Source organism: Leuresthes tenuis, unplaced genomic scaffold (genome assembly GCF_036924035.1).
Source record: "Leuresthes tenuis unplaced genomic scaffold, fLeuTen1.0.hap1 SCAF_14, whole genome shotgun sequence".
NCBI classification, from domain to species: domain Eukaryota; kingdom Metazoa; phylum Chordata; class Actinopteri; order Atheriniformes; family Atherinopsidae; genus Leuresthes; species Leuresthes tenuis.
In genome coordinates this window covers 16846072-16861754 of record NW_027325368.1, presented here as the reverse complement: position 1 = coordinate 16861754, position 15683 = coordinate 16846072, and the positions used below count along the sequence as shown (strand labels likewise).

Genomic DNA, 15683 nt, shown 5'->3' with positions numbered 1-15683 from the left:
AAGGAGAAAGGTAAAATGAGCTTAAAACCAATTAGAATTCTTCATAAACCTTTTGGAGAAGTCTTTATTTTCAGACAGACCAGCTAAATGAAATATGTCAATTTTCCAAAACTTGAGTGATTGAAAAGAACCCTTGGCCTCATCTAGGGTCATTGTGATTACTATAATTGGTGGGTCAGCCATGATTCCAAAACCTACCCCGGTCTCAATTACACAAGGGAAGATGCATAATTCAAAGCCATCTTGAGCATGAGAGACTGCAGACCTGATGAATAACAAAGAGCAGCCCGCTGCACCTCTTCTCACTTTATCACTGACAGAAGTCAATGTAAGAGCTGAACCTGTGCTCAGGCAGCCTCACATAAGCAACAAAAAAGCTCTTTTCTCCGTTTTCTCCGTTGTTTTAAATGCAGTAAATTATGTAGTTTGGTGTGTATTGGCTCTACTGCAGCACTGAGATGTTGGCTTTTGGCAGACTTGGAGAGACGTTTGTGGATGCTGTGTTTTTACTGATGAGTTGGGATACTTAAATATGCTCAGAATTAGCCAAATGTAACTTCTGCACGCATGGATTGGATAGAGAAAACATGATCTTTACTTTTCCTCATCCGAATAGAAGGCCTTGTTATATGCGAGTTGCGTCGCGTAAAAGATATGAACGGAAATTAACAGAAACAGATTACACGAGAGGGTGACGTGAGTATATACGCAGGGGGGGGTTCAACTGATGGTCATTGTAAGCTCATGTGTCAATTCTAGTGATGCACAGACACCAGATCAGTGTTTTAGGTTTATGTAGGAATCGGATTATGGTCTCATAAAGTCCACCCCCCCGTCTCTTTTTCACCCCCACTCTCGCCTCCCATTCCCGTCTTGAATGGGGGCGCTGCGTCTGCCTGTCACCGCTCGCCTCTTTGTTCAAACCGATGTTGCCTCTCTCCCTCCGTGTTGCTGCCGGTGCGGAGGGGGACGCTGGGAGCACCTTGCTGTCTCTTGTGTGCGCGAGTCTTTGAGTGTGTATGCATCTATTCCCATCTGGCAAAAATCAGTGTCTGGCGGGATGACCTGCGCATAGACTGCTGCTCAGCGAGGAGGAGGTAATGCCGTGGGAGTGAAAAGTCCAAAAACCTGGAGCGCTCGTGCACACACTCAGTCCTGTTTCTTCTGCCTCTGCAAAGTGCTGTTTCACCCTTGTTTCGTCGTTTTCCGTCTCCGCACCCATCGGGAGCTTTGGGGAACACCTGCACTGAGGGCGCACAGCTTTCGCTGGCATTCCTGCGGATTGCACCAAAAGAAAAACGCATCTTCGTCTCTTAAATACGGTAAGAACAAAAGCGAACAGGGAAAAACTGTTTTTCTCTTACATGCTTTATGATATCAATTATTTGGTCAGTGTGTCATTGCTCAAGCCACAGGGTGGCTGGAGGCGCCTGACACCACTCATCTACTCACAATTTTAAGTGAATCAATGCATGTTTGCAATGCGCTTCTGGAGTAACTTGAACTAAAACAAGAATCAAGAATTTCAGGCTTGCTCTCGCATCGCGCATTTTTGCGATATTTTATCACATTCAATTTGTGAAAGCAAGTATAGTAATTTTCCCGTGGACCACGATCACGGCATCATCTTCTGACACGCACACACATTTGACTTCTTTGGGATATATTTAATTATTTACAGATCAAAGCTTTTTGATATTGGTCTATATTTATGGCCCATGTAGGTTCATACATAAATCATCAACTCAGCAAGTAACCTTGTAAGTGTGTCCTTTTCTCGGTTTCATCTTAAGAGATCCCGTCTTCCTTTCATAAGAATGCATACTTTGGTTCACACAAGCTGCCTTTGCAGCTGACAAAATCAGAAGGAATCAAAGGTGAAGGTTGTTGATGTTAGGAGATGCGACTGTGAAAGCAGATCTGAACACGTGAACAGGTGTTTGTGAAAGCTTTTATGTAAATCAGAGCCTTTAGGTGAGCCGACAACATTTGCTGAAAAACTGACAAAATCAGGTCTGCTATTGATCCACCTTCAGAACTGTCACCTGGGCATTACATCAAAGATATTCTGTTGAAACTAGATTACCACTGGGTCTGCTGGCTGCTTCACATTGAAGTACCTCATGTCTGCTCAAGCCAACTTTACTTTGGTCCTGAATAATACAAAAGTGAGAAAATTATGGTAAAAGATTGGTAGCCTGGCACATAGCAGGGGTTTAAATATTTGAGAATCCCATATTGATGGGTGTCTGCTCTGTAAACAAACACTGGCATAAACAAATCACAGTGAAGGAAGACGTTTGGGTCACCTTGACAAATGAGCTGTATTGTTTAAGAATATGAAAGCCCCCGTTGCCCAGTAAAGCCCATTCTGTTCCCCTTTACAACCTCAGTCTGTAGGAGTCCAAGCCTTTTCTTATTTGGCCTTGTTCGTAAGCCTACCACCAGCTGTGTGTCAGTGGCATAAAGCAGGACAAGATTAACTAGGCAACGCAACATTATAGAGAAGCTGGAGCTCAGGAAATGTATGTTTAAGGCAAAGAGGTTGTGCCTGTGGGATGAGCTAAGAGGAGAATATGAAGGAATGAGGTGGAGAGACCTAGCTGAAAGTTTACTGAATGCATTTTTCATTCTGTCTGGAAGTGGTAGTACGTTTGTGTGACAGAGAGAGGTTGTCTGGGCTTCCATGAGACCCGGCACGCATACAGTAGCGTGTGTCTTAATGTGAGTTCGTAGATGAGTGCTCTCATACGCGCAGAGGGATCGGAGAGCGGTGTTGTGGGGAAGAAAAGAGTCTGATTCTAAAATAGAGTACAAGCTCAGTTTAGCTACCTCCCTGTCTGTTGCTGCTCACTTTGAACCCACGCAGCCTCAGTCTTGTTTATCATGTCTGGGTCTGGACATCTGGAATCACTTTTTGTGGGCAGGTGATAAGAAAAGGGTTATGTGAGATGCTTTGAGATGGTGGGATTTGTGTCAAGATAATAGATTATAAATAGTTATTTAGCAGGAGAAGTATTCTTAACTATTGCATATCATTGCTCAATCAAAAAGGCCAAAACGAACCCCTGGTTTCAGCTTCCAAATAATGTGTATTTGCTGTTTTTCTTTGTCTTGAATGCATACCAAATGAATATCTATAGGTTCGACTGGACAAAACTTTTTCTTAAGCATTTAATACATAGCGACAAGACTTGACTGATAAAGTTATTATGTTTTATCATTATAAATTCATTATCTTTGGGTTCTGATAAGTTATCTTGGTCTGGAGGAAAGAGTTATTACCATTTTCTTTATAATCTGATGAAAATTATAATTTGTTCATAATTTAAACGAGACAGTTCAACCATGCTGCTCACAAATATGTAGATTTTTCCAGTCGGATTATATGAATGCATTTCAAGAGCCTTGTTGATAATTTATTTTTTGGAGAAGCCAAAGGTAATTCAGAGTTAGGGTTTGATATGATTTTCTACGGCAAAAAAGTACACACTCTAATATGTCACTTATGCGATTATGGGTCCTATTCCTCCCCTAATACAGTGTTAATAGCTAACAGAATGGGGCTATATAAATGCAAATGAGTGCCAGCACTCACTTATAGCAGCCAAGTTATGATCAAAATAAGCTTCACCTTTGAGAGAGCCTCATGCTTCTTGCTTTATGAGCATGCCTCCCTTAAAATGGAAGGATTTTGTTCAGAGGATTAATGAGTAGTGCAGGTTTTGTTGTTGTTGGTGTTGTTGTTTTTTTAACAGCAGATCCAACTGTGAACCTGACTAACCTGACTGTGAACTAAAGTGTGAATTTTATGATGTCTTTGAACTTTGTGACTCGTTTACAGCCAAGTTGGGAATAAGTGTTTGCATAACAATACCTTCACAGTCACTGAAGTGAAAACTGTTCCCATTTTCAGCACTGGACAGTTCCCAATTCTCACAGTCCAAAGATCCAACTGCAAATGTCTGTCAAACGCAGAAAGTGAAGTGAATGTGTTTCGTACTGCTGAATGGGGACTCAATCTCAAACTCTGTCTCCCTCTCACTGTGGAATATTGAAACCCTTTTGCAGAGTGACTGCCCTGCTACCAAAACCCAAAGAGGATTGGACGCACCAATCTATCAGTCAGCTTCAGTCTTTAGCCGGGGAGGGACTAAAGCTGCCCACCAGGCCAATCATCAGGAGCATAGATGAGGTCGCAGCTGAACAGCTCACCCACACAAAGAGAGAGGTCCCTCTCTTTGTCTTTGGCCTGGGGCTCTTCTCGAAGGTCTGGTATAAGGCAAATGTTTGGCTTCACAGTTGGATGAGAAATACTTAAGGCTGCACCAAAGTTTTATCAGCCTCTTCAACATGAACATTACAATTACTGATCACCTTCTACAGGTCCAGAGGTCATTGCACTTGTGTTAGTTTTTTTTTTATAAGTATTAGAAAAAAATAAGACAAGTGTTAAGTGCAGATGTTAAGATAAGCTTTTAGCTTCCATCTCTCTGAGCATTTGACACACTTGAAGGGCAGTAATAGTTTTTTTCTCTATTCCTTGCCTTGTTGGTATTCCACAGACTCAGCACATCAATAAAACAAGGAATTCTTGAATGAAGTCCCACCAGCATTTCCATGTTTGTGTCTGCTATTCCATTTCATTTCACAGTTTCTCACTTGTTTTACCACCTTTCTGTAGATAAAAATGTAGTCTTTCTGTGTTATGTGTGGTTGCTTTGTTGTTGCAGATAGTGTATGTGTGTGTGTGTGTGTGTGTGTGTGTGTGTGTGCGTGTGTAGTATAATACGTTTAATGTACTCAATACAATAGTAGTGCCTCATGCACCTGATCCTTTTTTCGCTTTGTTTCTAAGAGCTAACCTTTGAACCTAACCTTTAACCTCCGCTGAAACAGCTCACATAGTAGTCCCATAGACAGCCTGCTAACAACCCATAGCTGTTTATACATAACCTCTGACCCTTAAGTCATAACTTTAAACTATAATTTTCATATCAAACATTTCAACTTTCAAACTCCCTTTTAAAGCAGTTATAACAAATTGTTTAGGACAACTATAGATTAATGGGTGATGTCATTACTAGTTTGAGTCTTTTGAGCCCAATTTAGATTGTTTTGGTTTTGCATCTGCAGCTTGGTTGTTTTGGTTAACTCATACTGCTCTCCTCATGTCATTTTCTCTGACATGTCCTGCACCAGACAGTAGACAGACAAAGTTTGCAACTAACACCAGTAAGGGACAAGGTTAAAACTATTCATAGGTGAACTGAGTAACACCAATAATCTTTTTGCAGTGGTACAGTGTGTTTGGCTACAAAGCCTTGGACCGTGTCTGGTATGTGGATGCTACTTTGTAAAGTAACACCTTCCAAAATTTTGTTGGAGTCCAATTAACTACATGACTCCTTGGTCATGGCGTTCATAAGACAGCAATATCCAACATGATATTGTTTGCAACACATTACTCAGGAATGTGGGAAGATCCCCAAGGTGTTGACCCACCATCCACATTTCCCCGTTTCTCATCTGATTCAGTAGCTGTGGGATGTTCTGGAATAAGTCTTGTTCATGCAGAGCACCACAACCTACAGGTCCCGAAGGAAGCATAAGGACGGCTTATATAATGATACATTTACTACAGTCGAAGGCTTTCCTCGACTGTTAATGGAGAGCAAAACTTAGCTCATAATGGAGTGAAGGTCTATGTTTTTAGACCAGAAACAAGACCCCAAACTGGCTCTTCTGTCAAAGTAAATATCCTCCTTCATGCTGTTATGCCATTATTGCTAACTTAAGTAGTGCATATTAAGCACAATCAGAATGGGACATTGTATCTGCTCTTTTGGATATGACATAAAAAGCATTACAATGAATCCCGCTTCTGGCTGGAGAAGGTAAACTGTAATTAGAAAAGTACATGAAATGTTAGGAAGTGCTAATTTAATAACTTCAGACGTTTGAAATCATAACTATGATACAGTCAGTAGGAATTATGCCTGTATGCATTAGAATTCTAATCACATTATTCGGAATCTTAGTGGTTTTTGTCCATTCACTGTCTCCTCATTTTTGTTTTATAGACCAGCAGCGATGTGTCTCCAGGGACAGCAGTGACAGGCAAAAATAAATGTTGCTGACATGCCGTTAAGTTAAACTGATTTAAACTTATTGTGATGCAGATGAGCATCAAGGGAAGACAAATATGCCACTGACTGACACAGCCACCACATTTTGAAGTGGACAGTATACGGCAAAGTTACCAAGGCAACCAGAGCCAGTATCGTCCACTAGTAATCTAACTTTCAGATATAAAGACATGAGTGCCAAGTAGATTTTAAAATTTTTTCAAAGAATATATACAATATAGTTTTTTTTACACACCGCAGCCTGAAATTGTTTCCACTCTAACCAGTTTCACTGTGGGAGTATTTGAATTTGAATTCACTTTAATTCTCACTAACCAATCACTAGAGACCAACAACATCAGTTCCTCACGTGATGTTGACTGGCTAATAGTCCTGTTAATGTTTCCATTGAACTGAGAAACTTTTATTTCATGTAATTATAAATCAGGTACTTTTGTAAAAGGATTTAAATATTTGAAGACAGAAAGTCTTACTCATTATCTACAGACTTTAGTATTTAAGATACAGATTCTTTTTTGTGTGATGTAACGAGAATATTTTTCTCTCCAGTACAAGGGTTATGATCCAATTGCTGTTGATGTGATTTGATCTTTTTGGTGCTTTACAGTAACGAGTGCTAATAATTCCACTGAGGTTGCTGTTTCGTGCACGATACTTTCTATTTCCACCGAAAGCTATGTGACAATACTCAATTCTCACACATTTATGGGCACACGTAAAATCATTATGGCTCCCTGATATGTTAATTAAATGGATTTAAATAAATTGTTTTATTTTTCTGTGCTCATATTTGGGCACCACACACCATATCTCACATAGCCAAATCTACACATGCACATGTAACAAAAGCACACATTTGTCAGTGCCAGAAAATAGCTGAGAATGAAGAGTTGAAGAGAGAAAATAAGCCATCAGAGATCCTCTGCTGCAGGTCTGCTGAGTGTAGGTACACAGCAGCTTAAAGGCACTACAAGAAGGTAGGAAATAGCTGGTATGAAATGGCTGTTATAAGATCTGTCAACCTCTTTTAGGTATGAGTGAGACTTGCATTAAACATAGATTCCTCATGGGTACCCACTGTACAGTAAGGTTTACTGATAGTTATTACAAAATCCAAGACATGACCCAAAAGAAACTCTCCTCACCGTCTCCTTTTCACTGGACTTATTTGTCAAAGATTCTTCCAGATGGTTCTAAATTCCCCCCTTTCACAACATTATTGCATATACATCTTACCAGAGTTTACCTTGGCCTCTCCAGTGCATGTTAACAAGCTAGTTTGAATAACCCCTGTCCCTATTCTCAGTGAGATCAATGGTGTCACTGTGCGAGGACAGAGTGTGCAGCCTTGAACTGGAGGGGGCAGAAGCTTTCCAGACCCCTCTCTCCATCTGAATCTTGGGCCAGAACAGCATGAGTCATTAGTTGCTTTGAGTGTGATTAGTCACCACCAGCACAAAGACTATCAGTGTATTTGTGTGCAAAAAGAGTGAAAATCTGATTCAGCTCAGCTCACTTTCCTTCTGCAGTGTCCATCTCTCATTTTTAATTTCTTGAGCAATTAATGCTCCTGCACTTTGCTTTTATGGGCTCTTATGACACCAAATCACCACCGCAACCAGCTCTCTCTCAATTTTTTGTAGGAATCTTTTGAATAAATTGATGAAACTTGTTTCTGCGCGAGCACTGGTCGGTACACTCAAGCATCAACCAGACATCAATCAGTCATATAAAATCTGCAGCCTTTTTTTTTTCTTTTGCAAAAAGCAAATTAAAAAGACTTACAGGGCTTCTACAGCAGCCTTTCTGAAGAGCTTTCATCAGAGCAGTGTGTTATTGTCAAAATGTTGATAAGATGACCTTCCTTTCAGCTCTCTTCCTTCATCCTCCTCCCCACACCACTTTGTCTGTCACTTATCTAGAGCTGCTATGCTGCTGTTCACGCTGCTGCTCTCTGGGGGTAATAGTTTTGTGAGATATGATTAAAGAAAAAGGAAAGGACAGGAATTACCTTCTCCTGTCATGTCCCAGGAGGAGAAAAAAAGACAGACAGACTTTTTCTTGTAAAAGTGGCTCTGTTTCTGTCCTCTTGCCAGAGTTTACAATTACATTACATTTCTTGACATTGATTCTGCTCTTTCTTCTTGTCACCGTGATGTTTTCCGAAAAAGGCTTTGAAATTTCCTGAGAAAAACACAGTATTAACTCTTGGATTTTACCTCTGTCGGGATTTCGCCCAAAGGGCACCAGGAGCTCAAACTCTCCATGTTCTGTCAAATGTGAAGCAAAGGGGAAAAGATTTATTTATTTTTTTTAACCGTAGAAATTACTGCACCTTGAGATTAAAAAAAGGAAACTTGAACAGTAGAGTAAATGCTAAAGGAATAACCTTGTATTGGTAAACTTTGTCCTGTTTCCCTGTTTGTTTGTTTTTTTTTTGTAGTTGAAATGATTGATAGGAAAAAGATTCTTTCCAATCTGTCCAGTATTGAGATGGATTACTCTAACAGGCAACCACGTAAATGGTTGCAATTAAGCTCCATTATCTTTGCATGTGAAGCTACATTATCATTTAATGAGCCTTTATCAATGTTTGTAATTCACCAGTAGCTTCTCCGTGATGACAAGTCAAAATGTCTGCTGTGTACATTCTGTTAGATAAGAAAAGTTTATATCATCATGAAGCAGAGACCCAATTATGAAAAGCAAAACATTGACTTGATCTATATGTCAATTGTCCATATCTTTATATTATAATCAGGGTTATGATTTTAAAAATGAATCACTTTTAATTTTTGTGATGTGGATAACTTACACATGAAGCTTATTTACTACAACATGAACTCATATCTAACATTGCTGTCAGCTTCCAGTGTGGGTTTGTTTTGCAGACTATGTTTTGTGCACACAAATGCAGGAGTGCATTTTCTTGGACTTGAAACTGGGCTTTATTATAAATGTGTGTTTGCGTGTCTCGTGAAGTGTTAAAGGACACGTGTGTATTTTGTTGTGCTAACAACACTGATTTGTCCTGTGCAGATCAATGCCTGATAGGATGTGTTCCACACTTCTCATGTTTTTTCTTCAAGCTATTTTCCCACTGACTGCAGACCTAAAGGAGATCTGGGTCGATGGGCCCATCTCGTCTGTGTCACGATGACCGTCAGGGCACTTGGTCTCTTGCTTTAACAAAGTGACAGCATAATGCTGAGCCATAATGTAGGTCTGCCAGCCTCGGCGGTTAGCTCTCTTTACATCTCTGTCACTCCGTTTGCCAGCTCTTACAATTGGCCAAGAATGCGTCCTATTCAAACAACATCATGGAAATGTGTCAGATGGAAATCCACATTGAAGTCCACTGAAGCATTTTACAGACTTCTGGCTCTTTTCTCTTCAAGACACAACTCTGCCCAAGAGAGTGAAGAGGGGCCATTTAAAGGGAGGCGTTCATGACATCGAATGCCTCGTTCTTTACAAAAGAAGGCTCTGGTTAGTATGCTGCTGGTGTGATTGCATGACCAGTTCACTACATGTCGTAAATTCCCTCTGGTAAAACTTTAAATGGCTGCTATTTTTTCACATGCAGTTTTGTATGTTGTATAGCATTTATTGTGATGTCTGCAGGCTAAACTCTGTACACTGTAGGTGCAGCTACTGGCTGGTGGGTCCTTGCCAATCCCAGGCCCTCAGATACAGCCCTCTAATGCTCTCTGTTGGTGAGACTTGGCAAACTCTTCATGGTCATGACCCTCTCCAAGCCTTTAGAAATGTCTTGTCAGCCACCCAACCAACCCAACTACTGGTGTGGGCCTTCAACATGCAAAGAGTCCAATGGTTGGAGCCCAATCTGTCACAGTCCATCACAAGGTCCTAACCCACCTTCAGAGATGGAGGGCCTCAAAGTGTGTGGCACAGCGGTGTCTTACCCGCACCACAATATTCTTTTTAGTACTCTTAAAACTTAAATGGATGCCTACTATTAAAACTTGCACAGCAAATTGTTGTTTAACGATTGTATGGTTTGTCAGATGAATGCTTGCCTTTGACCCACGCGCTCCAGTTTTAAACAGTTGAAGGTTTTACTGGGCTTTCACATGGTCGGGAGAGAGAGTCAGTATTATTCCTGTAGTTTGTAAAGAGCTGAGTTGCTGTTGCATAATCTTCTTTCTAAGTATCAGGGATGCTGTTGGCTTGAGCTGTAGTTACCTTGGTGAATGCAAAAAGGCCTTTCTGGGATGAATTATTTAGTTTATGTAACTGAAATGGAGACAGCCTAACCTGGGCAGCAAACATCACCTCAAACTAATTTCAGATTCTTCAAAGTGCCTCGAGGACACCTCTTTTACTAATGCATAGTCAAGAACATTAACATTCATCCACAAGTTTGTCTAATTTACGTCTATTTGTGTTGCCTAACTCCCCCATAAAACAAGCACGATAAAGCAGAGCTGTCTTTTCCCGAAACTGCACACTCTCTTCTTCATCTCCATTTCATACGGGCTCTGTTTCAGGCATCTCTCCATTGAACTGTGAAGCTTTGGGCCCCAAGCCAAATCCTCTGGCAAAGTCAGCAGCTCATTTTTGATGTGTGGTCGGATTTTCTCAATGTTGTGCAGTAGGAATGCAGCAGAGTTACTGTTTACTGCGGTAAAATAAAAGTTAAACCAATCTTATAGACAATTTTAGAGTGACACGGTTGCCATAGGATATGTTCTAGATTTCTTCATTAATCTTATTGCTCGTTGACACAAGATGAAGACTTTACAAAGTCTGGTGTGGACACATCTTGCATATATACATTTGTATTAGTAATACAGATTTTATTGTAGCTCAAGTGGAAGAGAGGATCTTGGGTGAACACATTACTACGGACGACAGTGTCTCCGATCCAACAGTGTCTACTAACATCTCGAGGAGAGTCAAAAGTCACCTTGTCTCACTGAGTGCTAACAATTTACAGCCTCTCACTTATAATAATTTGTGTTATAGCTCACTCTCTGGAAAACACTGAGTGAAAGCACCAGTGTTGTCTGTTTATGATGCAGTATCGTTCAAGCGATAAATAAGAGGGCTCTACATTTGCCTGGCACTGACCACTCTTTCACTCAGTGTTCAAATTCTTTCGGAGGGCGTCTTATGCATTTTTTAAAGGCGTTGCCAGTTGCGAGTTGGTAGTAATGGTAAGGCTGTAACAATGAAACTTGTTTTAAAATGAGCATTAGTTTTTGTGCGAGTCCATGCTGCTCCTTCAATAACCGGAGTGGCTTCACAGATTCTGGTCATCCAAACTTGTCACTAGTTACCATCTTATCAAGAAGAAAGGGATCTTCGGGGGGGTTTGAGAAAACAAGATATTTGGACTTAGTATGAACTATCAGGAAAACATGTCCCTTCAAAGCGGTGAACATGATTCCAAAATTTAGCTTTAATCAGCAGTTCAAAATCAATATACTTTAGTTCTTTAATTATGTACAGTTCTAAAATGTTTCTAATTGATTTAATGTTACGCCTATAATTCAATCTATCTATCGAGTTTAAATAGACATTTAAATAGAATTGAAGAGGTTTTCTTTTGTATGCTTACCTCTTAGTGCTACCTATTTCATCACTTAGGATTTTTGTATTAGTTTATCCCCAAGGTCACGGGTCAAGGGTTAAAAGTAGGTCTTTCATTTTGTTGTATCAATATAGTTGAAAAAAGAACTCATAATGATGGAAACTTGAACAAAAGTGAAGGCACTGTTAAGTTTTTACAACAAAAAAATTAAAGAATGAACTTCATTGTGTATGAGTGCTTTGACACCCCACCACCTCCCACCCCACCCACCCCACCCCACCCCAACCAAAAAAAAAAAAAACACGCACAAGTATAAGTGTATCTGGGCTCTTCACTTTTCCTTCTTAACCTCATCTCAATGCTCTGCTCTCTGATTTCTCCCACTTTCTCAGCAGGTCGAGGATGGTGCTCACTCGGCGTGCAGCTCGGCGGCAGGTCTTTTTCGCTCTCATGCTGCTGCTTCTCTCTTCAGGCTTGGGTGAGTTCTCTGTCTCCTCCTGCACTTTGTATTTCCTTTAGCTGCTCCTTCATCACCAGGGCCAGCAGAATTTAATTGGCTGGTTTAGAAGCAAAGAAATGAAGCTAGTAGTAAAACATTATGTTCGGGTGCAGATGAGTTCAGGAAAATGAACAGCTGGATCAGAATACAACCACATCACACAAAAATCTTTCAAACAGACAAGCAAACAGGATCGTTCTGTACTAGTGTTGTAAGTGAGAGATGAGATGTTGTGGATGTTTGCATACATGCTCTGAAGGACTGAGCTGGAATCCCTCCAAAGCCATTTCAGTGTGTTTAGTTGACCATCTGTTCTGTCACAGCGCTATATGAAATTCAAAATGTTTGAATAAAGGCCAAATATCTCCAAGCTGCAGGTTGCAGTTGGATTATCTCAGGTTTAAGGTCCCTCATGCAGGCTGCTGACTGTCTGCAGAATAGATAAGTTCCTCTCCTTAATTACTTTTCTTTGCATTTAGCATCAATGATGGTGGTCAGCATGGATTTTCATTAAATCTGAACCTGCATCGCTTATTTCCATAATTAAATCATTACCTCACCAGATAAAATTCTTTCTCTACGTCCAATTACGTTTTGTCTGTATTTCTGAAGGACAAAAATGAATGAATATTGTATTCTGAGGCTGTACTAAGTTTATCACCACAAAACTGCCCTCAAGCACACAACCAAGTACATCAAGACATTAGACTATGAATACTGACTTTTATAGGATGAATTGATGACAAATGGCTAACAGCGTGCCAGAATATAGACACAATATTGTTTCTTAAGGTGAAACCCTGCTTACAAAGCCAAGTTTCTTTGTAATATCTAACAGATATGACTTATACCAGAAGTAAAACCCTGTTTCATCAAACTCAAGATGAGCTAATGTTTTTCTTAAAATAATAAAGTAACTCAAGTCCCAATTTTTTTATGTTGTATATGTTCTACTGTAAAAAGTATAAAAAGAGATATAGGTTTATAAGATTTGAATATCACTGCATTCGTTTTCTATTTAGATTTTACACAGCATCCCAACCTTTTTGGAATAAAGGCTATTGTTTCCAACCAAAGAATTATGGAATTTTAGTGCATGTGCCGGATACTTAGATGAAGCTGGAAACGGATGTTTTGAAGTCTAAGCAGAAGATGATTTTTATGCTCAGTGAAAAAACTCTGTGAATGACAGACGTGATTTTTTTCATGTCACTTCCAGCTCTCTCTTTTCATCTCTTTATTGGCTGTTTTTCTTTGTCCCATATGTCACCACCGTGCTACAAGTAGTACACCTGTCATCCAAACCGATTCAGTTTCCACCATTTAGCTTCTTAATATCTGATTAACTCTTGTCCTCGACGTGTCTCTCGGTCTCTTGCTTTCACATACATTTAATTTGAAGGGAAGCAATGGCGGGTGTCTTCAACTCATTGAGTTCATCTAATCCAAATGCAGATAGAAATATCTTTGTGGGATTTAATTCCACCATGTGCAGTATTCCTAATAATATTAATGATTTTATTTTTCTTGCAGGTCATGTTACATTTTTCCCTCGTGAACATAATATGGATTATTAAAGGGTCTAAAGTAATTAGATATAGTTTTGTTTACAAAATTTTGGGATTTTTGTGATGATTATGATGATGATTGTTTTGTTTAAAAGAACCAACAACAAAGCAATAACAATTCCCGGCTGTGGCCTTTCTCTGTGGAGTTTGCGTGTTCTCTCCAGGTATTCCAGCTTCATCCCACCAACCAAAAACATGCATGTTAGGTAAACTGGTGACTCTAAAGTGTGAGCACGGATGGTTGTGTGTCACGTTTGTCTCTATGTGGCCCTGTGATGGACTGACAACCTGTCCAGGATGTATCCTGCCTCTCGCCTAACTGCAAAATGTGGAAAATGCTCACCTGACATAGTTGTAGCTTTATTCTCTTTGTTCTGTGTAAACAGTCATGACAAGACTTACCATTATTGATAATAACCATAATTATACTGAGTTGATTTTGAGTTTGACTTTAGATAATATTATATAATATCATCATTTGGTCTCAGCTGCCATTGTATTGATGGCAGGTTTTAGACGTTGTAGATTGTTTATATATCAATACAAGTTGTGTCCTTTTCAGTATTTATCCAGCTCCAACACTCTCATGTTGAACATTGTTCATGATTATGATGATTGCATTTTATGATAGCAGCTATTATTATCTTTATCATCAGCTTTCATTAGATATAGCTATTAGTTACATTTCAGTGTCAAAGTCTTTGATGGTTAAAAAATTCAATAATCAAAATCAATCAGAATCAAAGAATTCAAGAATTCAATTTGCGCTCCTCATAGAATAAACATACTGCACACTGTACCAATTACATTAAGACTAATTGTAGGATATAAATCACAATATACTGTATGATAAAACAGCAGAAGCCTGGTATGTTGTTGGAATTGGTTGGTTAGACAGCAAATCTTATACAGGTAATGATGTTGTCATGGTTACATTGCACCTGTCATAGAAACCAGACTGAGTGAAGTGCTGATATCTATCTGCAGAGCCATGAGTGTAACCGTTTTGTAACCGAGTTGCAGCACTGAAACGTCCGCAGCAGGACATTCCTCTTAATTAATTAGCTTAAGTCACCCATGGAGTCATTTGTGTTAACTGCAAAGCTTGGGAGGAAGAAAGAGAAACTTTACTATTGATTGAATTGGCTCCTGTGCCCATTAATAATCACTTTCTCATTTTTATCAGACAACCAGTTTCTCAGTCCTATGTGGAAAACGTGAAATTGCTAAGGAGGATCTGAGTTATCCCGCTTTTAGAAAAAAATGTACTCTCACATGTTTTAAGTCATAGTCAATTTATTGTTTGTCCTCTTTAGGTGCAGCCTCCACCATAGTAAACATGCGTAGGATCACCCATCCTACCGTACAGCAAATGCTTGCAGGCAAAGCTGTCCTCCCCTGTGTCTTCACTCTCCAGACCAGCTCCTCCATTCAGCCTCCACAACTCCTGTGGACTCACACAAAATCAGGGGGACAAGGCACTCCTCTGGAGCAGATTGTGCTTTCTGCTAAAGGTAAAACAAAACTGCAATGTTCATCATTAGTCAGCTCTATCGAAATAACATTAATGGTGCTTCAAGTGACAAGTTAAAGCTGCAGTAATCAAGAGTTTTATATTTACAGCAGAGACAATTACTGAAATGAGTGGTACATGGGAAATTATCAGCTGATTCTGGAGTTTAACCCCACTGTTTTTTCACAGTGCTTCTAAATGTCAAAACTTACTTGAGTGGAATAATTGAAGGCTATGCACAGATAAAAGCACATTAAAAGGTTTATTGTCGTTTTACAGCCTACAACTTTGTAGGTTTGGTTCAGCCTCACAGCTTTTAGGGGCAATGTTGTTGCAACGTTTCAGCAAAAAAAAAGCTCTAAAACCCATAAATGAGAAATTTGAGGTTAATTCCAAT

At 39.7% G+C, this 15683-nt stretch overlaps 1 protein-coding gene across 4 annotated transcripts in view; it reads left to right on the top strand.

Moving 5' to 3' along the window:
• The first annotated feature begins 834 nt into the window (after window positions 1–834).
• LOC140268987 (neurocan core protein-like) overlaps window positions 835–15683 on the top strand; it is a 42356-nt gene continuing 27507 nt past the window's right edge. The window contains exons 1-4 of one of the 4 annotated variants that reach the window (XM_072364001.1): window positions 839–1322; window positions 9548–9638; window positions 12099–12184; window positions 15090–15287. In XM_072364001.1, the coding sequence (XP_072220102.1) occupies window positions 12109–12184; window positions 15090–15287 (274 nt within the window). In that variant the 5' untranslated portion in view covers window positions 839–1322; window positions 9548–9638; window positions 12099–12108. Of the gene's footprint in view, window positions 1323–9547; window positions 9639–12098; window positions 12185–15089; window positions 15288–15683 lie in introns of all 4 variants that reach the window. The other 3 variants (XM_072364002.1, XM_072364000.1, XM_072363999.1) reach the window with 3 other exon arrangements.